The sequence below is a fragment of the Calonectris borealis genome, chromosome 8 (assembly GCF_964195595.1).
Source record: "Calonectris borealis chromosome 8, bCalBor7.hap1.2, whole genome shotgun sequence".
NCBI classification, from domain to species: domain Eukaryota; kingdom Metazoa; phylum Chordata; class Aves; order Procellariiformes; family Procellariidae; genus Calonectris; species Calonectris borealis.
Window position 1 is genome coordinate 11,069,417 of NC_134319.1, and position 27,088 is coordinate 11,096,504.

A 27,088-nucleotide genomic window follows, 5' to 3' on the forward strand; every position below is an offset into this window, starting at 1 on the left:
ATTATTCAACAAAATACTGATTGCCATTGTGTACATTGTATGGAAAAACTAATAGCCTGATTGTAAGAAGCTTAAAATCTCGGTTCATGGATTTTTTTAGTATGTTTTCAGTCACTCTATTCCCGTAACGGCTGAAAAAAACAGAATACTCAATTCCAACATAAATACCAGCTAAAAATTATGTTTATATTACAAGAAAATCTTTTTCGCAACACGGAAGTCCTGAGTATTCTAATATAATATATATTACTATGTAAGAAATAAAAAAATCATGGCTATTTTGATACAAATTACAATGTAAGAATTTAAAATCTTGCTCAATAGTACAATGAGAAAACAGAGCTCCGTCCTCTATGGTCGTATGCCTTTGCTAAAAAGAGTTCCTAAAATACACTTTGCCACAGCGATGTCTGGAGCTGGCTATGGAAACTTGGTGTATTTAAATCACAGCATAACGGGGAACATGAACTGTCCCAAACTCAGAGCTTTTTAACTGCTTGCCTGCATTTGCCAAATTGAAGCGAGTTTTACAAACCCATTTTCTCTGCTATATTTGCAAAGATAAGGAGAGAAAGGGTTAAGTGGCTGGAGAGCAAGCACAGCTGAGACCTGTTAAAATAGGTCAGGTTTACACAAATGTACCCAGAGGAGGGAACGGCCTGGAGTGAAAGCCTAGCCCCAAGTTAGGAATAAAAAATTATTCTCTTTACACCCCCAAAATTGGATAACTTTCAATTTCCCTGGATGTCTAACGTGGGAAGGGGGAACATCACTTACGCCAATTTAGCCATTTCTATGAACCATGTGTGTTGGCAATAAGGCAAAGCTTAAACAGAGAGGCTGAAAACAGAATTTCTGATTTCTTGAATCTATGTTATATGATGAGAAAAATATACAAACAAATACAATCATACTCTCTACTGGTTGAAGAGAGTTCTCTGGATATACACACAAAACTTTTCATAGATCTTGGAATCCCCGAGAAACCACAGAACAAGAATGATGAAGTCCTGTCACAAAATACAAAAAGAGGGGAGAAAGGAGGAGGTAACATGAAGACTCCCCCAAGAAGTCACTACAGCGGCGTTTGAGCACCTCTTAAAGAAGAACAGCTAAATATGAAAGAAGTAAAGCTGGCTTTAACCAGGGCTTTGTGCCAAAGAAATTCAAACTAGTCAATTTAAGTGTTGACAGAAATAGTTCAAATGAAGAAAAAATTATTTCCTAGAAGATGCACTTTAGCCAGACAGACAGTACTGGGCTCAATATTGAGCTACAAGGCCAATGACAGTGAGGACATCATATTATTAATCCTTTAAATTGCATTAATTATTGTTTACTACTGTTCATGAATTCTCCGAACGATACTGTATGTTTCCTTGTCCTCAAAATAGTTCCATCTACAAAAGACAACAGGAGTAGAAGGAGAAAGTAGAAAGAGAAAAGGTTACCTATATGTCTCTGAGTATTTTAACTAGAAAAAAAGAAAGTTCTTAGCCAGTCCAGAGAGATTCCCAGCATTATTATTTGTTTATAAGCCAAAGTTTTGCTATTTTCATTAAACATAAGGCGAGCCTGACCCTGACCCTCCTTTCCTCTCACAGTTTGGTATGGGTCTCGTTAATCTTTTTTTTCGCAGATCCCACTTCATCATTTCAGAGAACAAACCCCCTCCAGGTCTTCCAGTTTAGGCAAAATACGATCTTAACAGCGGGGAGTTTCCGTACTGGCCCGAGTTGCAGGGTGGAGCTCCAGCCAGCGGAGTCTTTGGAGGGCTGTCGGCATGGACATGCCTCCGCTGCCACCCCTGCCCGCCGCTGCCACCGAGGTCACACACCCACGCTGCCAAACCCCAGTCTAGAAATCTGTGAGAGCATGAGAGCAACTTGATTTAATTCTGAATAGGCACAGCAAAATGGATAGTTTATATCGAAATATTTGAAACAATGCCTTTGCCATCACTACGGAAATTGTGCTTTTACTATTTCTAGAGTTAACTTCTCTGCCTGCAGTAAAAATAACATTTGTTACGTGTACCAAAGCGTTCCCAGCGCATTCTTGAAACTGAACACTGCGGGACATCAGACGAGGGTCTGGTAACTGGACACTGGTTTTGGACCCACTGAAATGTGCTCTGGAGCCAGCACCCTTGGCCAGCATTATTCACGAGAACATTTGGTAGCGTACCTGCGAGCTGCACGCAGCCCGGGTGCTCTTCAACGACACCCTAACAAACCTCCTATGCCCCAACAGACAATTCGATGTCGAGCCTCTAAAATGAGCACCATTAGTACACCTGGTTTCATATGCATTTTCAGTCTGAAAAAGAAATCAATGTTTCAGTTTCAGCATAAAACAATATTTGATTCTTTATTTTAGCAGGGGACATCTCTAACTCACTGAGCAAAACTGATTAACATCCGTGAGGCATTCATGTAATGAAAGCAAGGGCCACAGAAAAACAATTTAAAAATAAATAACCAACACCACTATCAAGTAATCTCATAGCGTTGCTGGTTATTAGAAATTAATAACAACACGGAAGTTTCTCAAAATCTATCTAAATTTATAGGCCTTGAAAAATTTCTCATAGTTGAAGCTGCTTAATATGGAAGTAAACAAGATTAGCACCAATCGCACGACTCTTCCTATAGACTTCGGTAGAAATCAACTTGAGGTAAAAAGACGTACAGAAAAATTATAGTTTAAATCACACTTTGGTTAGTAATCATTAACGCATATGATTCATAGTAGTGATTTTTTTTTAAAGAGTTCTGGTTTTGTAAACCATCTCCGGTTGTCAGAGATTAACTCTTGCGCTAATTCGTAACTCCTTCAAAATAAAATTTCAGAAGTCCAGCATCAGCCTTGTTCCAGATTTTACATTTAATTCAGTGAGCCCAAATCCCTACAAAATGGGATCCAAAATTCAGAGCCATCACACCTACAAATGCTATCTGTGGTTTCATATTTTCCTAAAATGTACTATCACCTAACCAAATTTAACTAGATTCTCCTCTGATGTTACAGGAGTTTGGTTTCAGTTGATTTGGTTTCAGTTGATTTGTGAGATTTCAGTCTCACAAAGACTTCTTTATGAGAAACAGACATTTTAGAAATGAAAATAAGTATTTAAAATTTTTATTCACAATGGCAGAAAATTTACAAAATCTAAAATCTGCATGTCAATGAATGCACCAGCTGCACAGCAATGTTAACTAGATGTGGAAGTTATTGTCTTAATTATAGTAATTCAAAGATGGAAGCAATTTTGTAAGCTTTAGCACTACCAACAACAGGGATAATTAGTTCTCTAAAATAGATAAGAATAAGTAAGCATCTGGTTCAACTGATTTTTTTTTTTCATGTTCAAGAATAGTTTAAGAGTTATTCATCCTAGAATAACTGGGTAAAAAAGTATTATTATTCATGGTGTAGGTCTGGTGGTTTGCACATTCCTACAATAAACACTACTTCTTTTCTCTTAAGGAAATACAGTTATGCTCACTTAAGACATGAAGAATGGAAGCACAAGTCCAACAAGCAACTTTTTAAAGATCACAGACAGATTCTCCATCACAACAGACACAGAACTATTCTCTTCCCAGTGTCACCCAGGAAAACAGCATATATTTCCTGTCATAAGTCCTATGAGCAGGGAAACATCCTTAATTTGGATCCCTTCCTGGTTACTTTGTCCAGGCTAAACGACTAAGGGTTCTTTCTCCAGTGCATCTCCAGACAGTCTTTCCCTGCCATCTATTCCTTCAGAAGGTCAAACGCCAGCTCCCATGACCTTGAGACTGGGTTGCAGTATTCGTGTTTCCCCCATCTTATGGAAGAATTTCAAATAGGATTGAACTCCGCAACCTAAAGGAATTTAGCCTTAAAGAAAAATGACAATGAAAACCAACTGCCTGAGTGCAGGATCTTCTTCCACAAGAAGCTTGCATGGACTAGTTACTGAAACCATGATGACTACATCTAGAAACAGATGCAAGTTGTTCAACAAGCCAGGCTCTTCTCGAGTTTGCATTGCCCATTGTTTTGAAGCTCATGAGAGAAAATAAACTAGACAAATAAGTATTTTTTTATAACTGGACACTTTGCTCCAAGTTTTCCAACTTGCTGTAGGTGACAGTTGTACCAGGCTGCTGCAGACTCACTCTGTGTTCGAGGGTGTTTGTTCCACACAGGATGAAAAGCTTTATCCCCCTCCCTCCTTTTTTTTAATGCCTACTTCATATTAATCCAGATATGTGCAATGTATGAGCTGCTTCAGAGGAAGAAATTTTGCACAGTTGTCTATGAGGTGTGAGAAAGTCTTCACGGAAAGTGAAGAAGACTTCACTTTGCCATGAAACAAGAGTCCTGCCCGTATGGTTGAAGCCTTTCCCTTCTGTATCAAAGTAAGATGTTAAGGGGTGTTCCCATGCCACATGCTGGTACCAGTAAATTAGAGTCACTGTGCGATGACTGTGGAAAGATGTGAATTCTGTGAGACAAGGAGCACAGAGATAAAAGATATAGTCAACTTGTGAAGTGTGGGCTGCACTTCTGTACAGATATCCAAAGAGAGCACGGGAGGTAAAAAACATGAAGAACGTCTTTTTTCATAATGCCACGTTTCAGCACGCTAACGAACACATTAAGTGAAGTGAACAAGGAATTGAGCAATGCAAGACTTATAAAGCATGCGGTAAGTTGCACGTAGACTGGTTCTTTTGTTTTAAGCAAAATTAACATCTTAGTACTTAGGAATTAATTTATTGCATGAAGGACCATTTTCGTTTCATTTAAAACAAGCTATATGTTAGATAAACCCTTCTACTTCTTCATTTAGAGCTCAAATTCAAGAAGCAGCATCACCTCAAGCTAAGAAATCATGAAAGAAAAGGCTAAAATTGCCAGTTAACACCAAATTTATGTCTAATTTGCGTAATGTTTGAGGCTGGTGCACACCTGCTTACACCATGCTGTATAGTCCAGACCTTTTGCATTATTAACAACATAGGAACAACTCTGCAAAGCCAAACAAAATGAAATGTCACAACAAATTACAATGACTGGTATAGCCATTCTCAACTACATCAAGCCACTTTATTCTGAAATATTCCTCCCTCGTAAACCTATCTTCCTTCTTATATGAAAAGAAAAAAATAAGAAAAAAGAAAGAAATTTACTGGGAGAAAACATACACCAACCTTCTCAAGCATTACTGTCTCCTACTTCAGTGTGTTATGCATTATACTGCCATGAAGTTACATCACAAAGTGTGAAAGGATGATTTAATGAAAACTAAGCACAACTGCATACTTTCATTTCCCATTTCCTCCAACTCTATTATTAAATGCTTCACGTAGCATAACTGCTTTTTAAATAAGTCTCTACTCGGCAATTCTCATGGAAGATAGTTTATCACATTTTTTTCTTCCAAAAACTCCAAGCAAACAAATTTAAGAATGAAATGACAAAGTGATTCTATATTGTTTCAAATCTTTTAACCGTGTGGCTTACAATGATATACAGGTGTGTAATATAACAAACCCATTCTAAACACTCTCCCCAAAGATGCATCCAGAAAACTAAGCATACGAGCTAAAAATGAACAGAAACAGTTTTCCAAGATTCAAAAGTGAGGATGTTTAATATAAATCTTGCACAAAAAAATATGAAAAGTCACTTGGTTGCTATGTAGCATAGAATGTGAACAGTTCTTTTCATTTTGTTTCAGAGTACTTTCTTAGTTTAAGTATCAAAAAATGTTACAAATTAGCTCTTTATCAGCTAATTGCAGTTTCAAACCTCAGTGTGAGGATAAATTACATATCTAATTTAAAAGCTATTCTAACAATACATTATTTTGGAAATAATCTCCAAATCAGACTGTGTCAATGGAGTTGCCTTCTCTGCACAGAGCACAGATTTTCACATAGTCATACAGTAGAGTAATAACCAGGGTGGGAGCATTATGAGTGACTAAGATGTTTGCAATTAAATTATTTGCCAAATTTTAAAAATACATATTCTGAAGGTTAGACCAACAAAATCGATACATATGGGTGATAAAGTCTACACTTTTCCTGTGTCAAATACTCCAATGAAAAGGTAATCTTCTCCCTAAAAAAACAGCATCCAGGGTTTATTTTCTCATGATGATTCACAGCCAAAAACTTTTCAATAGATTATATAGAAGGTCATAAAAGACGATGTGCCAACGATACCTTTGTAACTACATAGATTTTTACAACTCAATGGAGTCGAAACGCTATTCCTCTAGTTCATACAAATTGTCAGGTCTGACCGGTCAAATTATTGCCAGAGAGGGCAAATGCCAGAGCAGACACTACTATAGAGAGAGCATGGGAAATGAAAAAAAAAAAAAAAAAAACAATTTTATATATATATACACAGCTCGCTCTCTCTGTCTCCGAATGCTGCCCTCCCTCCAAAAAAGGGAATGTAGAAATACTTGCGGTTCAGTAGACGCCAAGCTGAATGGGCTTAGCCCGCTGGTGGAAAGCAAATCTCCCTGTCCGTCAGCCAGCAGCATCCCTGGTTTGCACCAACAGCTCCGCGCTGCTGGAGCTGACTATTCCCAAACTGTAGTTTGGAGAGGCCCTGTGCTCTCGTCAGCTCCCTGGAAAGGTTTTGCCCTCTTGGTGAGACTCATCTTTCCAACTGTGGAGATTAATAACAACAACCCTGCTGAAGAGATTCAGGTTTTGTACCCGCTTGGCAGAATTTTCTGTTTATGGTATGCTTTCATACTAGCTAGAACTACAATCCTACTTCGGCTTTTAGGCGAACTCTTAGGCTAGTGAGTGCGGGGCCATGCTTCCATCCCTGCTGCTACTGCTATTTAGCAGACGAGCCTTACTTATCGCCACCCTCATTTCTCCTAAGGGGCAAGATGGACAACATCAACCTTCCCAAGAACCATCCAGCATATTTAACTTACAAGCACTTTCCAATCCATTAGAGTACAGAAAAGCCTGAACAGAACACGGCACCAGATCTGGACAAACATGCCAGAAGAGCAGACACCAGCGAGAGTGTGTTGTTAGACACACAAATCCACTTCTCAAGTCCTCACCTACAGCCAATTCCTCACCATTTCAGGTAGCTTTGGGTAAAATCACCATCCCTCAATTCTTCACTTCTACATGCTTTAGATACAAAGGCTTCCTAGATACTTTGGATTTATCTCAGAAGCCAAAGTGACCAAAATATCTGACCTTTAAAAAAAATCCACCAAGGTAAACTGCAACATACATTATCATGCTTTGCACCACTGGTACATCTTCTCCATTTCTGACCCATGCATTGCTCCAACCATTGCCTGCTATGAGAACCGTGTTCTTTTATCATACTGGGACTGCAGCTCCCTCTTTTTGAATTTTGCAGAGCTTCAATAGAAAAAAAAATAAATTCTTGAATGTGTAAACCATCCACAAGTTCATCTCCTACAGCAAAACATAGTAGATAATGAAATAGATCCAGAAAATCGAAGTCTCAGTCTCAAACTGCCTACCTTACAATGATACTTTACATTTATATTTTTGCTTCTAGACTAAAAGGTAAGAGTTTACTTTGTATTTTCACTGTAAAAAACTCTCCCTTTCTAAAGGAATAATGTTTACCTACTCTTAGCAGCTTCTTACAAAACAAAACCCCAAAAATTCAGCAGCATCTCAGCAACGTTTCTTAGTAAGTATAGGTTGCTTCTAAAGACAGTCTAAAGAAAAAAGGTTCTCTTTTTCAAGAGAGGAAGAACACTTTCCTGTGGAAGTATTAAAACATATGTATGTTTGCATACACACAAAAAGACATTCAGCCCCCAAAGCCCTTCAAGCAGAAGCACTGAAAACAATTTGCCGCTCATTACGTTTGCAACACAAAGACGGGAGAAAAATTCTCAAAAATATCTCTACAAAATACAAGCAACCCCTGAGGTTGCTCAGATAGGCTGATAATAGTCTAATGGACATATTAGGAAAATAACCAGGCTTAACAAAACTGCAATCTCAGCAAGTAAGCTACAAAACTTTTGACATTTGTTCAGGACTAAGCTGTCTTAGAAAGGGACATGCTGTGCTTTGCCCACCTGGACTCAAGAGGGGCTGAGCAGAGCTGCTCCCCACCAAAGCGAGATACAGGTGAGACGTGCGTGCCAGCGTGCTGCTTTAATCCAAAACAGACATCGAGAGAGAATACATCTTGCTCAGTTTGTTTCCTTCAGCTTTGAGAAACGAAATGCTCCTTGGGACTCTTCTAATCAATACATTCATTGAATGACAGAGAGGGAAAAAGGATACCTAGATAAGACTTGGCTCTAAATGTTAAAGAAGTTGACAGACAGGAGCTAGAGTTCTGTGGACATAGATGATGCTCAGTGTGGCAAGTAAAACTGGTATAAATTTATGTACAGAGATACACTACATTTGGAAATCAAGTATCCATTTATTTGGTCCTTACTTGTTCAGGGAGGCAGGTCTGCCGATAAACCACTGTCTCAGATAAAAACAATAAACTTAAAAGACATGAAAATAGACAAAAATACATTAGCTAACTATACTGCAGTGTATATCATATCAAATAAGCAGTCTACTTTAAAATAATAAGAAAATATGCCTGTAGAAGGCATTTCAAGTTAACGGAGCAATAAAACCACAAAAAGTCAGAACGAGAGGGGGAGGCACAGGGTGCGGATCCCACCCTGGCACAAAAAGCAGCTCCCAGACCTCCAGCAAGGGTAAGTTTCTGGAACAATCAAGCCTGATTACATGTTAAACCTCATTCTTTTGTGTAAAGCTTACTTGCTATCTGAGCCAAATGTTCATTATCCAATTGCTATCAATTTTTCATATAAGGATGGTCATTCCAGTTTAATAACTATACAAATGCATACTACAGATAGATATACACACACAGAGTTTTGAAATTTTAGAAGCTTGAAGCTGAAACACTCATTCACAAAACTAAGCAGAAGAAAAACACAAACATTAAAAGCCACAAGCTGAGAGTTAAAGCTTGAAGCAGTTCTGCCATCGCCTAAGAAAGTATCCTTGTTTTAAAAGCCATTGTACTTAAGAAGGCTGAAGATTAAAATAAAAATCAATTCCACTTACAGTAAGACAGTGGAGAGCAGTAAGTACAAATACATGAATGTATCAAAAATAAATGGACAGTAGCAGTGATGACAAAAAGGAATCATAGAAGAAAATAGGAAAAAATGAAATCCTAGTAAAATCACAGAGCCATAATTTACACAGCTATTAAAAAAAGCAGAGATCTAATAAATGTACCTCTTCTAAAACTGCAGGCAATCAGTTGCCTAAAATCAGAAGGCAAACAAAGAAACCACTAAAAGCTTTTTGAATGCTTTATGTACTTATTCATAATTAAAGGAACTAGAAACAGGTAAGTATTATTTTTACAAATGATGTGTAACAAACTTTACCACAAACTCACCAGCACAGGCAAACATGGCCCAAATTTTCTCTGAGACAAAGTAGGGAAAGATAGGACTGTTAAATAAAATTAGCCTATTAATGTATAAATAACAGAATGTTGTAAAATACATTTCTGGGAGCCGGGTATTGTCACATCCCAGCTTTTTCACCATACCAGTTCTGCTCCACCATGAAGTCTGAAACCAGTATGGCCAGCATGAAACAAAATGAAACCCAAGAAAATCGCAGAAAGTACAAAAATGAGGACACACAGGAAGACAAATGCAAACACTTACAGAAAGCCAGGTCTCCAAATTCCATAGCAATCATGCTTAATTTAAATTAAGTCTGCTAATTGTAACATACTAATTTACCATGCAATCAAGACTGGAACAAAATTAAAGGACAGGAAAACATACAATATACTGGAAATAAGTCATTCCAAATGCCACCACAGGATTCAAGCTAGTTTCCTTAGAGATCAAATATTCAGGGAAAGACTGTTCTCATATGTGCTTGCAGAACATTTTAATCTACAGAGGCTCACGTCGCCGTGGGTCCCAGTGCCTCTCCTCTAGTACACGCTCACTGGCAGTGTCTTATGATACCAAAAGTAACTTCTTCAGCATCAAATGAAACATGTGAAGTGACACATCTTCTATTAATTCTGAAGTAGTTTAAGTGATATGCTTAGCTCTACGTAAACACAGCAGGCAGCAACAGATATGGGGAGACTAATGTAAGCATCATATCACTATCTAAGCATAACATTTGCTTAGATTTTCGACACATGACTAAACATTGTCTTCATATAAAATACTACAGTTGAATACCGACTCCTCAAACTTGAGGCATTTTGTGGAAAAGATCACAATTTATTAAGCTTACAATCTCAAAACATGTCCAATTTACAGCACAGCATTGCCCAAAATGTTAGCCAAAGCGACCGGTATCAGGTGGCTTGGATTTCACATCTGGCATAAGGATTCCCCCACGCAGGATTCGTAAGCATTCCCCTTCTGAAAACCAATTCTCTGGACCCTTCTACCTTCAGCTGATGTAGTAGCAAAAGCAAGCACGCCAGAACTGTCTTTAAAATTAAACTTTTAAGGGGCTTGGAATAAACTATGTGTTTTCACTACTGCAGTGCTTATTATTTTATCTACAAATCTACACTAAAGAGCACTTAGGTATTACTCTGCAGTCCTCAAAAGAATAGCAAAAAAAAGAAAAATAGGGCTATGGACTAGGAAAAACTATTCAGGGAATATCTGATAATTAACTACAAATGTAGAATCAAATCACTTCAAAGGTGTTTTCCTTAATGCCTTGAAAAAATGTATACTTTCTCAATATGGTAATTGAGATGGTGGTCAATACTAAGTGTTCAGCACCTGGGCGAAAACTATATCATATGCCTCCAGGTAGGTGTATGGTGACAGAAGATGACGTCATATGCTGTTTCTCTCAGTTTCTTAAATAAGGTCTGCTTTTCATAAAAAATATTTTGCCCCAAGTTGTATAGTTCCTTGTTAACATCAGCATTCAGCTGCCATTAAAATAACGGGAATCCCAAGTGCACCAGAGAACATCTCTCTTAGTTTGCTCCTCACCACAACCCAGCACCTCTTCAAAGAAGGACGAGGACTTGCAAAGAGTAACATCACAGCACGGGTAAAGGTTCCTCAGAACCAGATACATCTACAAGTCCATCCCAGAGCTTTAAGCTCATGGGTGCTCCGGATTTAGAATTCAGTTGTCAGAGACAAACAACAGTTGAAATAAGCAGATGCACAGACTTTGTAAGGATTCCAAAACCCGAATGTGTCGACTTCAATTAAACACAAGAACTGCACATTTCCAGGCCAAACACATGCCAGTATGTACTTTTTCTGCCTCATTTTCCATAGTAGCACTGATCTCAGTGTCCTCTATGAAGTTCAGAATCTCCCTTCTCTTCCGACCTCTTCTGAAACCAGTCTCTTCTCCCAATATTTTTTTTGCTCGCTTAAAACATCAGTGTAAAATTATTTTATATTCAGCAGTCTCCTTCATGAGAAAGATCCAAATAATTCATGAAATCGTTCTCAATTTATGTGTTGCTTGGTTTCCTCTCCACAAAAGTTCTGACTTGAAAAACTGGTTTGTCCTGGGCTACAGCCAAGTGTTCATACAAGAGAGTTTCCATCTGAACAAAGAGCTTTCAAGGCTTAAAACTTCAGTGTTAACCCTGTAGGACACTTTGGGTTTTAGTCTAGCGGGGAAACAGCCAACAGTATTGAAAATGAATTTAAAATCTGATTTACACAGACAGAATCCCAAATAAACTAGAAATTACAAAGAATCAATTTTGTAATTACAAATTACAACCAGGTGTATTCTCTGAATCATTACACTTATTTTGGATATTAGAAGAACCTTCCTTCCATTCATGGCACACCGGTCTCTTTCATTGTGTTTAAGTAGCACAAATATCCCATAATGGAGAGTGTACTAGAAGCTCCCCAAAACTCGTCCATTAGTGAGCAAAATGCCCATTACGTTTTCATGCAATCCAAAAGACTATTCTCATAAAGAGCTTTTCAGTAGATAAGGCAGAATTTTTTTCTCCCCCCGGTGTTTTTGTCCTAAGGCCATACTGAAATACTAGCAAAAGTCATCTGAATGAAATTTCATCTCCAATTAGGAGTGCCAGGAGGCCATTTAATATACTAAGCTAGGTAAAAAATTGGAGCTAAATATTACCAAAAGCATCAGATTTCCAGGTCTTTCACATCCTTCCCAACATAAGGGAAACATTTCTTACTTTATTCATTTGAGCAAGGAAATGTGTGGCATGACAGCTGTCACTTTAAAGTTAATTATAGCATAGACTCACATTTTTAAGATTAGCTTTATGTTACCACAAACAAGTAAGTATTCTGCTAGCGTCAAACTAATTGTTTTTCTTCAGAGTGACACTGTATATATGGAGGAGGTGGCATCCTTCTGACACACACAGTTTTTAATGTCAATCTAGATGAATCAGCACAAAAAAGACACTGAATACATTTGAAGGGTTATGTATGGACTCACTGTCTAACATGGTCCTGTTATGGTAGCTTAAAAGTTAGCACGAATACACCAATGCATCAGAAAGCACCATTTATGTGCTCTTGGCCGCCTGATTATTTCCTACTCACTCATTTACATCCCAATGAAAGGTGGTTTCTCTTAGTGTTTGTGAATATTTCAATAATGAAGACCATTTTTCTTAGTTACCAAGGAACTGTTTATAATGAAATACAATTATTTCCACAGAATCACTAATTTTAGAGGTGTCTTGAAACTTAAAGATTGTTTTAGACTTTAAGGGTAGTTAATTCCTGTGATTTGTAACAAATTACCAAATTACTGCATCACTGATGCCCTTTCACTGAAAGGAAAAGAGAGGAAAGAGAATTAAAGCATCAATGACAATTGTGGACATAAAACCAGCATGTCCTTCCTAACAGAACTCCACCTTTGTCATCCCCCAGAGTTATCTTCCAAGTCACTTCAATACACAAATCTCCCCTGTCTTAACATTGGAAAAAGAAAGTCACTAAACAAAAGTGAAATTATTAAAATCCATAGTCACAGCCTGCTCCACCCAGACAGGACTAAACTGCTGAAAAAATGAGGAAACATTAGAAATTATCATTCTAAGTCAGTTTTTCAAGACCAACAAACACCCACTTGCACAATTCTACGCTGCTGTTGTTAATATCAGATTGCAAGAGTATATTCAAGATATGCTCAAAGTGCAAAGAAACAAAAGGATTTAAAAACAGAGACATTTAATTTAAATATGTCAGAATGATGCTTTATCTTTCCATAATCCAATTTCAATAGGTAATGCCTCAGTACAGCTGATACTAGAATACCAACCCCACGTGCCCTTTGAACCAAGGAATTCTCACATTTCTTCTATACTTTAAAATCATAAATATTTATACAGAACCAGTTTGACAGGTAAATCTGATTTATGTTTATGTCACCCCTGTCATGACAAACTTACATATTTACAGTTTGCTCTTGACTTTCTCTATCCTTCCGGGAATATGCTCAAGAAGAAACAATCCAGCCACTTTGACCAGAGGAGCAGATGGTTCACTTTTACAGTACCATTAGCTGCAGCAAGAATCCCACCAGCTGCACGAGAGAGCTCATTTCAACATAATGTACCAAGGAGAAAGATGAGTCCTTCCCATTTGCCTTCTAATGTAGGAAAAGCCATATGAGAGTGAAGCCCTTTAGGATTTTTAGTACGTATCAGAAGCCATCATTATAGAGAAATGTGCCGTATAGTCAGAATACCACTAGTAACCCACTCTTGCGATGCAAAAACGAATTAAAAACTAAGAGAAATCAAAGGTAGAGAAGCCCAGAACTAAGAGCACATCAGCTATCACAAATGCAGTAGGACTGTACATAAGTTTTACAAACAGATCAGAGGAAAATTGTATCAAATACTTGACACAGCAAAGAATTCTCTGCTGCTAAAAATGCCCAAGATTGCAATGCTACAGAAGAAATTTAAATTGCAATCATAATTTTTAAAAGTAAAACGTTTACTAAGAAGTAAACATTACGCTTTGAAAGGGGGCCAGTCAAAACGGAAAAATATTTATTCATTTAATAATATGGTACTTCATTCCAAGTGCTCAGGTGCCACGATCCTGAGAACAATAACACACAGAAACACCCAGGTCCCGGCGCTGCAACGCACTAGATGTACAGTGACCGCTCCCATAGCCCAGATACTCTCGGGAGCAAAGTCACTACGTACGTGTACACATGTTTTCAGGACCAATGTCCTGGCAAGAATCACAATAGAACAGTGTGTCGTATGAACTAGCCGATTTATCACAATACATGTAAGAGCAGCCCAACCTGCCTGCCCATCTCCCCCAAGGCAGTAGGCAAAGAGCTGGCAGGCTGCCAGCAGAGCATGGCAGAAGGTGATATTCCCAGCAAACTGTCACACGCGCTCAAATATTTCATTTCTAAGGCTGACTGAAGGCTGTGGTTTCCATGCTGTGCGAAATAGGATTTCCACCACATGAATTCATGCAGCTCCTCTCTGCTATGAATCCTCATAGAGCTGTTTGATCATTTTGAAATATCTAATACTAATTTATGTGATTAAATCAATAAAAAGTCATGTCTTTTCCATTAAGATGTGCAGCAGATTTACAGATCAATTTCTTTTTTTGTACTTCAACTACTAACAAATAAATGGAATTGTAAATTTCGAGTAGGAGTTTTCTGACAAAATATTGCACCTGAAACCTTGTTAGTATCTCTCAAATTGTTTCTGTCCTTGATATCTAATTTTAAATTCAAGATGGCACACTAACAAGGTATTGAAAAATAAAGATACTTTATTTTTGTTATGAGAAACACATAGGTGTCCACCCTGTATGGAAGTCCATGATGGTTGAATTTTCACAAAATACTACCTTTATGCACGCAGAACACCGTCTAGAATGGAGTGAGCTTCAGAAAAATAAAGTTCTGCAAGCAAGAGGAATAAACAAGTTGTTCCATAAGCTGCAGGTCTAACACAGGTTCTTTTCTTACAGAACAGTGTCCTCCACCAAAGCCCCCTCTCCCTCACCTGCAGTGACCCAACTCCGCTCCTCCTGGCCCTGCCCATCTCACCTTGCTCTCACAGTGAGCCAAGTCTCATTATCCCATGCTGCTCCCATGCTCACCGGCCGGCAGGGAAGAAGCACCTGAAAGCCAAGTCCTACCTACCTTACCCTCTCGAAACGGAGGCACAGGACAATAATTTGCTTCCCTTCCCTCTCCCCAGCCAAGAAACCCATAAGGAAATACTGAGCTTTATCTCTACCACTTCTGTTCCTCCATCAAACCGCTGCTGCAACCGCTCAATGAGTCTGAAAGTTACTGCTGGGAGCAGAGATCAACACACGACCTGAATCTCAAGGAGCTCTTTTCCTTTAAAAACCAGGCTAAAGAAAACAAACCTTGTATTTGAAAAGAATAACATCTCTAATGCAATTCTTTGCAAATAAGATGTAAATTTATTTACAGTATCTTTCTTCATCGCCAGTAAAATTTCTAAAAATCATTAACTTTGATAAAATTTAAACCACAAAAGTGGAATGATAGCAGGAAATAGAGTGCTCCCCCAGTATATTTCTGTTTAGAATCCTCCAGAAAAGATGAATTTCATTTCTGATAGCTGATGAAGAAAATTCACCCAAAAAATCAAGTCAAAGCTTATATTCTGAGCCTTACATAGATTTTTAACTGTGTCAACAAATCAGCTGATGAGAAATTCTGATACCAGCTGCAACCATTTACTAAAGATACTGCTTTAGTCAGGATTCACTACCTACCATACTCACCAAGTCTATTCCTCCAGTAACTTTGCAGGCTACATACGTTAAGCTCCACAGAGCACCTGATGAGCAATAATTATGTTGATATTTCCCAGTCTTGAAGGGACACCACTGTACTGCATCAGATCTGATACTATTCATTAGTTCACACACTTCAATGTGATTTTATCAAAATCCAGAGCGTAGTGTGACTACGAACACTGATCCTATAAACTGCTACGTTAACATACTTACATCTCCCAGAAAAAAAAGCTAAAGGTATTAAGAATGACTTAAAATTTAAGGTTATGCATATCTCTAAGAAAACTATGTGCTATAAGTCAAAATATTTGCAAGCCCTGCCTAGTGCTGCCTATATCACCATAACACTGTTTTGCTACTTTGAATACTAAAGCAGCTTGTTCTCAGTAAATCATCTATCCATCATTTTGTAGAAACAAACCCCTTGCCACAGTCACATACGATGAGAAGTAAGGAACAATGCATTTAAATAAATACCTTAAAAAAGAATGATCAGTGGATCTGCACAGTATGATTTTTACAATGAATACAATTACAAATCATTCAGAAATTAAGAAATCGTACCTAGAAATATGAATTAATCTATTAAAAAAAGAAGAAAGCAAGCCTAAACAGTATTAAAACAAGCATCTTGGAAAAACATCGTAAGAATTACTTGCAAAATCCTTAGATTACCTTTTGGATCGTCTCAACATGCTGGTAGCAGGCAGAGAGAAATTGGACAGCACTGTCCAAAAGGAGTCAGACATGATCTTTAAAAGCTTTCATTGCTGGGAAAATACAGCACAATCAAGCCACCAGCAATAAATAAGGAACTAAATAATACCAGTGACAGAGCCAATGTAAATTCCCTGTAGACCTTGCAAGCTGTTCCATTAATGTGAGACAGGCAGGCAAGCGTACATATTGCTGCTGTTTCCACTGCCTCCGTTTTCTCCCGACTCCATCCCTGCCTCCCTCCCTCCACCTTAGGAGGCAGTGCAAAATGAGATATTTATTCCCTTCTTCATATATACACTTTAAAACTGGAGTTTGTTGTATACGCAGCATACATGTTTCATATACATCTCTCTGTGTTCATCCAATACAATCAAAAGATTTTCAAGGAAAACCATAACCGGGCTCTGTTTGCAATCCTGAGTAACACACAGTTTTTAAGCTGTGTCTGCACAGAGAGCACCACTTACTGCCTAGTTTGTGTTTTTATTTTGAAATGGTGGCCCTTCTGCTTCCTAACTAACTAACATGAGGCACATCAGGGGCATTTTGCTTATTTTTTTAATTAATCTTCCATCTTTAAACAAATCCTACCTTTTATCTTAAGTAACCCAAGTGGATTTTAAATTTAAAAAAAAATAAGCTTAGAATGCCACCTAAGATCAGTTTAAAAACAGAAATCCATTCTCCCCCTGAAGTCAGCCGCACCACATACACATCAGTCACAGTAAACACGAACTCCTACGTAGCACCTGGTGCCCACAAAACAAGTCAACCGGCTGAATTCTGACAACAAAACGCAAGCGGGACTCGTGTGATGCACATCAGAGGTTTCCCACACACCCCCTGCACATCAGCCACAAGTTCACTTTTCCCCCTTTGTGCCTGTAGAAGCTCCTTGCCATGTTTTTGCTTTTTCCAGGGTCTAAACAAAACCTCATTGTAGCTGTCTTTTTTTTTTTTTTTTTAATTTCAATATGCAATCTATTTTCTTTCTATTGTGGCTTTTTTAAGCACTTCTGCCAGTAGGAAAGCTAATGACGTTCTCATATTTCAGCCTTCTTGAGTGGCTTTTTATCACAGACATGAGAAAGATGACAATCAACAGCTGGCACTGCCTTCCAAGCACAATACAGCCCTTAAAAATTACACATAAATGTCTGGGAGAAAGAAATCCCAGTGGGCTCCCTTTAGCTTTCCACAGAATCACATGAAAGAATTAGATGGTCTTCATAACTTTCCATTAAATAACAGCACATTTTTAATATACACATTTATCAGGAATCACAGTATCTGATTCAGCAAAGCATGCCCTTCCATCTGAGCTTCAAAACAGGGAAATGTGATTTTGCATGCTGCAGGAACCAAATCTCTGTTCAACACAGCCACTGCTCCTAGTGCTTTTAAACATTTGTATCAAATGAACCTAAATCACATTCTGGTTTGATTTCACAAAGTTAATTTAGAGTACCACCAGACAAAACTCTGCCACTATCTACTACTGATGAGAAAGAATAAAGACATTCATTTTTGTATCCACATAATAACATACACCAATTAAGTATAGAAACTGAAGAACAGCATTTTAGCATTATATTCAGGATATTATGCGACCCTCCAATTCCAATAAATCCTGGTTTTGAAAACGTATAAAGATACTCAGGTTTACTCTGTCAGCTAAAACATGAATTGAAATTCCCAAGCAATAATGGGGGAAAAAAAGTGCTCAGTTAACTAACAAAATAAACCCATCACAACAAAAATAAATTCCGGACTGCTTATAGTTAGCAAATAAAAATCACAACCAGCTAAAACCCTAAATTTATATTCATTGTGCTTTTTTCAAAAGTGATTGAAAACTCAGCAGTTGAAGACATATCACTCATAATATCACCGTACTCCGCACCAGCACTTTCACCTCTCTTACAGGAAGGACACAAAAAGGAGAAGCCATTTTAGGAGAACGCTCCCCATGGGCGTCAGTGACTTACTGCTCTACGGCAGCGTTAACCCAGTGAAACTCTGTCCGTCCGCCGCTGCTCTTGGGGAATACGGGGCACCCCAAGCAGGACAGGGGGAGCGGGATGTTTGCTACCATCTGAAACCTGTCCATCCACCCATCTTGCTATTTAACATGGTTCTGCAGAGCATGTACGTACCCAAGAACTGCAAAAAGCACTTTGGGAATTATATAACACTGGTTCACAAACAGCTGAAATTTCTTTAACACTTCATATTCCTGCTTTTCAAAATGTGTGTTCCATATGCCAATAGCAAAATCTAATCTTGCAAATCAGCAACTGCAAAGCGCTTATTTTGGGACTGTCCCCAAACATTAGCTACAGAGAAGTTCAGAGTACCAAAAAATGTGAACATGCCATACTTGGAGATGCAGTGTTTTTTGCTAGAAAAACAGAAGAACACAATGAAACAGTCAAACATCTTTTAAAAATATGTCGAGTCTTTAAATACAACAATGTCACATGGAGAATTCGCTTTAGTTGTAACAAATGTATGAAGTGTAATGATTTTCTCACATCTACAATGACAAATTAAATCCTTCTAAGGAACTACATTACTGTCTTTGCATGATAAGCAAAACATGTTGCAAAATCAGGACTAGAAACTCCTCACTAGTTCAAAAGTGTAGCCTTCTGCATATCAGAAAGCATGTCAAGAAAAATAGCACACTCACACAAATAGGTTACAAGATGAGTTTTCTATTTTATTTAACTCATAAAAACGTTAATATGTCTTTGTGAATTCCTGACCCTGAGCTATTCCAAACCTGAAGAAACCTCTTTCCTTATAAAATTCTTCTGCTCACCTTTCAGGATATTCAGTCTCCATCAATCTCCCCAGTGCACCTTCTCCACTTCATGCCCAACTTGTCCTCAGAAAAGACTACCTGCAGAACTTTTCGGCAGCTCCTGTGATGATGGAGTATTTCTCTGCCGACAAAATGTGTGGTTTCCAGGGCCCTCCTAAAGACACCACATCCACTAGACAGGTATAAATAGCCAATATCAAGGACTTCCCCAATTTCTTGTCTCTACCATTACCAAAGTAGGACATTAATTAAGCCTGACATTAAATGAGAATGCAATTAGGCAAACAGTCCACACGAAACCCATTACTTTCTGGACTTCTTTCATAATAGCTACATTTATCATTAAATAAATTCACTTGGTATAAGACCACTTTCTTTTAAATAAAACCTGTCATTTTAAAAGTAAACTGCACTCCCTGTAAAGTTTGAAGTGGTACCAAGGAGACCATTGAGGACATTTTGAAAAAGAATATCCCAAAGGTCAAAACTCTTGTGACTGACTACATTTTAAGTTAACTATACATCAAGAGAAGTTCCCACAAAATATTCTTGACTATATTTTTTAAATTTTTCAACCAGGATGAAACTTGTAGTAGTCCAGTAGTTTTCAAATGAAGATAATTTTCCTGTGTCACATTATGGTAAAGGAAAACTTATAATGGAAACCAGCTGAAATACTATTTGGAAAAAACCTACCTCTTCCTAATTATTCAATTACTTGAATAAGTTACATTGTATTGTCTCACATAAATACCTGATACTTTCAGACTTAACTGTTTTGAAAGCCATATAACTTTTTTGAATAGCCTTTAAACCGCAAATTATTCAGTAGAAATATCCAGAAATTAAAACCGTTTTACTAGCAAAGCTAAATTGTTTGGAGGAGTCACAAACCAGAAAATGCATTCCTTCTCTATAAAGAGAATATCAATTTTATTTTAAACTTTAAATGGCATACCCAATAAGCACAGAAAATTATTCTACTATAAGTAAGTGTTAGTTAATGCAGATGAACTGAAGAGATACCTGCTCTATACCACTAACAATATATTAAAACTGTGTAACATGTAAAAGCTCCAGCAGAAAACTTTGGTCATTCAATACAAAGAAAGGAAAAAAGTTCTTCCTATATGCTTCTAAAAAAAGGAGGGTTCCTTTAAAAAAAAAAATTACATGGAAGATGTGTGTTGAGCTATTTGGGGCATCATTATTATTTGAACAGTGACCTACGCAAATGAAGAACAGACTGTCTTTGAGCAGACTGCAATCTCAAGACATGTAAGTAACAGCCTGACAGAAAACGTTAAGTTGAATATATCTTTAAGATTCATTTTTCTATTGTTATTTGCTAGGTTATACAATCTTAGATTTCCTCCCTTTTTGGCAGAAATCACCCTAGCTCCAGAAATCACCAAGTCAATACAGAACTAAAGAGCCATACTCCTCTACTACAGTGGTTCAAGCAGATTTCAATTGCTACCTCTGTATAAAAGGGCTCCCAAAGACACATTCATCCGAGATTAAACTGAGAACTGATGGCCAAATTTTCTGGGGGTGAAGAACAACCAAACTTCCCTCTGGTGTGCATTTCCCATGCAGGGAACATCCTAGTGACTGCAATAGTTAATGATTGAAAGGATCAGAAACATTTACTGAACTGAGGCAGAATTAGCTATCAGCATTGTACGCTCCTATACCTGAATAAAAGCTGCCAACTCCTCATGTAAATTTAATCTGGGACAGTTACTGAATTAACAGGGATTGCCATCACAGCGGATAGCCTGAAATGCTATCTAATTCACTACTATATCACTGCATAGCTTAAGCATAAGCAACTGCTCTGATTTCATAGTTCTAAAACTACTCTTACAAAATTGTACTCACTTAGATATAGAGGATGTTAACTACAGCTGTACCATCAAGATTAGTATTTTCTAAATGAAAACACTACCAAATAGTGATAAGAAGCAAGCACTGCTAAAACACAAAGTTAATTGTGCCCAAAATCCTACGAATATTTAATAAGAAAGATTCTTTCTTTATAGTTTTATTCACAAAAATATCACTTATTAGTATGCTAATATTCCATACAACACTATTCTTCCCAAATAACACTAGTAAGATGTTTGGCAACTTCAATATAACATAAGCTTAACATTATTTCAAGCTCACAAAATCAATGATTGAGCTCAGATGCCATGGAAAGGTTAATTGTCCTCTTTAAATAAGTTACTAGAACTCACATTCTTTCCCGAGCTCTGTCTTCTTCATGTGTGATTCAAATGTCAGTTCTCTGATTAAATCAAATGTAACCTCAATATGTGATTCAAACGCCATAAAAAACGAGAAATGCTATCTGAAAAATAACAATACTAAACATCAGTTATGAAAATCTCACTTCACATTTATTCAGAAATCTTCTAACGTTTTATCCAAAATGTTCTTGAAGGCACTCAGTAACACCTGAGAGAAACACAGCATCCAGAGTCTGCTATAACCTCAGTGCCCTCATTCAAAGATTCTCCCTCCTTTTCACCAGCCAAAATTTATCCAAAGGAAAACATAGACTGAGCGTCCTGTTGCCACCATAGCATTTCTTCATCTTTATCATGTATGCACTTAAAACTTTCTTTCTAACCTGTCATACAGTGTTAATGAATTCACTGTGCAACAGCATTTGCAAACAGGAAAATATCTTAATCTCTTCTCCTGCCACTCCAACCTGCATCAGCCTCTCCATGAAGAAGTACAGCACTTCACCGGCTTCAGTTCTTTGCAGAATTCTTCCACCTCTGGCTCCCTGCACTGAGTAACAAGACCGGGCTATTGCTAAATTTTCCCGTAACAGGGTTTTTGTATATATCCCAAAGAACTGTCACATACAGTCCTTGATAGACATTGTCCATAACCCATTCCAAAAAGACTGCTGTGGCAAAGCAGATTTGAAAAAGCAGGTGTTATTACCCTCTGTTTTACAGGGAAACTACAGTGCAGAGCTTAAAGGACAAATTAAGAGAAAAAGCAGCAGCAAAGGCAGCTGGCACACTTCGTGTCTTCGCAGGGATTGAGGACTGAGGAACTACCAGTGGATGGTTAAAAACTAAACCAAGACAACACGCAAGTAAGTAGGGTAAAATGAACAAAAACAAAGAGCAAAGAGAGGGAACAGAGCTGTATTTAAGTGGGTGAATTAGAGGGCTTTTTGTTCCTCGGATCACAACTACTAGCTCACAAAAGCAGAAAGGGCTCTCCTCATCTATACAAGACCGCAAACATCCAACAGCCGTCTCACGGCAGCAACCTGACCAGACACGGTGCCAAGGATCAACATGGTGCCTCCGGGCTTGGGGCTACGCTTGGTAACCAGCTAGCAGGGAGCGCTGTCACCCGTTTGACAGGTACTACCCAGAAGACCAAATCAAGCCTGCACTCTAAAACGACCTCTGGCATCTGATTTGTTTCTAGGTGTAATTCAGGCTGTTTGCTCCAATCTGAATCTCCAGTGCAAGGACCTTCCACTCCGCAGCTTGTTTTCTCGTTTCGTGGTTAACACACTTAGGCTCAGCTGAAATGTTAAGGATATTGTAAAGCCCTTGCATTTACCACAGCTTTTCTGAGACAAAAAGCTTATTTTGTAGGATGTTGGCTAAGAAGAGTTATTCTGGGAGCAAGGGGAATGCTAATGTAATGAACAGACTACGAGGATGAATTTTACATTTTCAAGCATAAATTCTTAATGAAGTTAGAGCATGGGATAAGAATAGACTTTACAAAATAAGCCATGGTACAGAAGAGACATGAGAAATCAAAACCATGCTTGGGAAACATCATGAGTGCTGGTATACAAAAAAAAAAGAGGATAAAAAGTTCATCCAGTTTTAAAGGCAGAATTACATCCTAATTTGGCCATGAATTTTTAACAGAAATTGGTCCCTATTTCAGTCATTCCTTTGGAATAATATGAATCTTCACAGCAAAAGCTTAGCTTTTAATCTTAAAGTCTGGGAAAGCCGTGGTAACATATCATCAACCAGCAGGCAAACAAACTACTCAAGGTTGTGAGCCTCAGAGAAACATGTAATGCTCAAGATAGAATGAACATGAGAACAAGCCCGGAACACTGATTTTTGTATAACTACAGATTGATATATCTCTATAAACTGTTTTACAATAATTCTGGGAAACCCACAAAGGTGATACATTACAAAAGTAATGTTCCCTAAAATATACATAATATTTAGAAGCTCTTCCAATGAAGACATTTCGTTTATATGTTAGACTTCTAACCTATACATCTACCTATATATAAGTAGGGACACACATGTTAGAGATCTGGAACACAGAAGCAGATTTAATAAGTCAAGATAAATTGGCCCAAAATAAATTCTCTGCTTTGAAATAAAGTACAGAATAGACAGATATGGAACTCTCAATGATTTCTGCAGTCTCCAGAAAAAAATTCATTTTAAAATACTAAAAACAAAATTTGAAAGTTTGCAATGCTAAATCTTACTACACTCTACTGTAACACATTAAAAAATAGCACAAATAAATCTAAACTAATATAGCTAGAAACAAAAATAGATAACAGAATTGCTCATTTTTAAAATAAATATAGCCCACCTCAGCAACGAGCTTTTAAACCATATCAGATATAAAGAAAAAAGAGAATGTAGATAAATGGGAATATTCATTTTATACTCATTTTACTTTCTTTTCTTCCCAATTTTGATTAGCAGAGCTTGCATTATACAGATTTTATTGATTGGGAGAAGAAAAAAGAAAAATCAAAATTTAAGCAAAATTTATGCACATTTTTTGTATTTTCTAATAAAACTAAATTTAGGCTTCTGCCCTACCTATAAAAATGCAACTCGTAATAAAAGCAAATAATATTCCCAGCTCTTCAAATTATTTGGTACAACACACAAACTACTAAACAAACAGATAAGCCAAGACAGCATAGATCATGCATGCAAACGAACACCACCTGCTTGTCCGGAGAATGTACTTTCTGCAGAGAAAATATGACTTGCAGAATTATTAAATAAAGTATTTTTCACAATACCAACCACTTACAACAACAGTATGTAAAAAGTAGACTGTGGCCTTCTATGGTGTAGTCTGCAGCTGACCTTATTTTTAATAAGAAGGGGAAAGTTGCAGAAGCGACAGGTCACAGTTTTATGATCCATCTTGATATTAGAGGAGGCTGCGCACACTAAGCCGTGGGGTGCAGGCTGGAACACGTCCCCATGGGCTGTTCCTCTATGTCAAAGATGAATGCAGCTGTAATCAACTCCATTTTGTTCAAATTAATTGCAAGTTCTCTGCGAGGGCAATGCAGACACTCGTGACTAAAAGGATCACTTCTGGTCAATATTTCTGTGTTGATTCACTTGGAAAATTGGATGTTTCGTGATTTTGGAATCTTCCAATTTCTTGATAGCGGAATGAATAAACAGTAGCATTAAAATGAAGCATGGAGAAAAGCTGATAAGGATCTTTGCCAGATTTCTTTTGGTTGAAATTTTTGCCCTAAAACTTTGCTGAGAATTATAACTTGACCTGTTCTGTTGTTATTTTAAATTTCTCATCTATTGACAAATAAAACTGAGAATCACAGGAACACAAAAATAGGAACAATATAATAGAGAGCACAAAAAATAATATTCACCTTCTCAGGCAAGCTATAACCCAAACTTGCATTATCACCTCTACTTGTGCAGCAGGTCTTCTAATAGAATCAAAAGTATTACTTCCATAACTTTTTTTTTTTTTAGTGTTTATATAAATAAATGCCTATCTCAGCCCCGAGATGTGACAACGTGACTCTCATTGCACAGCAAGTCTTTTCCAAATGGCTGGATCAACAATATCCCTGCTCTAAAGACCTGAAGGTCTAAAGAAAGGAAAGGATAGGGAGGACAGGAAAGAAAACAAAAGCACACAGAGCTCTTTCACCAGAGCAAAGATTACGGTTTGAACATTTTATTTTAGAACGTTAATAATTCATAACAATAGTGTAATGTAAACTAGGTTAGAAGATTGTGCTCTCAAGTACCACACAAGGGATTGAATGACAGAATAATAACCACTAGCCAAAGTAGCAAAATTTTAGGAGATAAATGAGGGGAAAGAGAACTTGGAGGACTAGAACAAGCATATTTTAAATGAACAAACAAAAACAGGAATAGAGAGATACTGAAGAAGAGGGGAGTGCATGCAGCCTGTAGGAAAAAGAGCACTAACGGATACGTTCTAGAGGGTGAAGCTCTCTTGCAGGCCTTCTGGCACGGTACAGTTTTGAATACAAGATCTTAAATCCGAGACAAAAGTTCAACATAGCTCAGGATAGTTAGACACAGCTGAAATGGGATACAATTTTAAAAACTGGTGCAATGTTTCCCTGAAATCTTCTTTCCTTCTTTATATTCTAAACTTTCCTTACTCTTTCAGTTTAATATTGATCTGCTAAATGGTTTACCTATCTAAATTAGAAATTGCAACTCATGGCTTCAAACAGTAATTTTTTAAGAAAACAGATCTGAAAGGAATGTCCTGCTGATGGGCAGGAATAGTCCCATACTAATGCAAGCAGCTGTGTCATATAATCTCTGTTTCTCCCCAGCTCAAGTCCGTTAAATTGACACTAGGTACTTGCTGCTCGTACTTCTCTACTATTAGTGCTTCAGTGCGGGATATTAACGGGCCTGTTTGCACACTCACCGATTTTCCAAGTCAAAACTAAAAATAGCACCTGGCTGCCTCATAGTACAATTAAAAACAAATTTTGGAAGACGCATGGAACTGTCTGTCAACAATAATAAACACATGATTGCCTGGTTAAGAATATATATTTCTTTCTCAGAATTATTCCCTTGCCAGGAATCTTTCAGCGCACGGGTTGTTTCTGTATCTGTATTCAAGATCAAAAGGTCTTTGAGGGAGAGACTATGTGGAAGGAAGAATTTTGTACAGAACTGAGCACACTACTATTGTTTGAGGAAATCACTGTTATTTGGGGACAAGGACAGAAAAAGAAAAGCTTCAATATTTACTACAGTCTGTTAAGAACCTTCTAAGCTTTTCGTTCCTCACTAGAAGTTGCTAGCTTGTCTCAACCATCCCAAACTCTTTGAATAGTGCAGGGGTAGTAAACGAGTCAGCTCATATGCAGCAGATCTCGGCCTTCAAACTCAATTATATAGAAAAACCAATTATGAACCACTTGGTTTATAGCTGAAATGGCTAGCAAACATTAAAGCTCTTGAACTTCTGAAGTCACAAATACATACTCCTGCCTGGGAGCCTCTGATTTCCCAGGTCAAACCACCAGGTTATCCTTTACAAGTGGTCCCATGAAGGGCGGCCAAACGGTGAGCCTGGAACAAGAGAAGAATTCACGCCTCAGGCTCCAAGCCCCAGGGTTTAACTCTTCTGCTACTGCAGCTCCAGGCAGGACACAGGGATTTTAGCATTTACATTATGTCTTCAAATGAAAAAATTCTACCATTCAGGCCACCATGCCTGAATATTTCCAACCATGTGGCAAGCACATGGACAGTTTCCAATCAGCATTACAAAGACAAAAAGTTATCTGAACCTGTCAAGTTTTAGGGATCACCAATATGTCCCTCCCCTGTAGTCTCCATCTCCTAGGTGGGAAAAAA

At 37.8% G+C, this 27,088-nt stretch overlaps 1 protein-coding gene across 36 annotated transcripts in view; it reads right to left on the reverse strand.

The window, feature by feature from the left end:
* Positions 1 to 27,088, reverse strand: part of MAST2 (microtubule associated serine/threonine kinase 2) — a 228,833-nt gene that overhangs the window by 71,566 nt on the left and 130,179 nt on the right. The window contains exons 1-2 of one of the 36 annotated variants that reach the window (XM_075155910.1): positions 21,659 to 21,676; positions 19,413 to 19,569 (exon numbers count right to left, since the gene is read on the reverse strand). The exons of 34 other annotated variants lie outside the window; for them this stretch is intronic. In XM_075155910.1, the coding sequence (XP_075012011.1) occupies positions 19,413 to 19,435 (23 nt within the window). In that variant the 5' untranslated portion in view covers positions 19,436 to 19,569; positions 21,659 to 21,676. Of the gene's footprint in view, positions 1 to 19,412; positions 19,570 to 21,658; positions 21,677 to 27,088 lie in introns of those variants that run through there. One more of the 36 variants, XM_075155909.1, reaches the window with a different exon arrangement.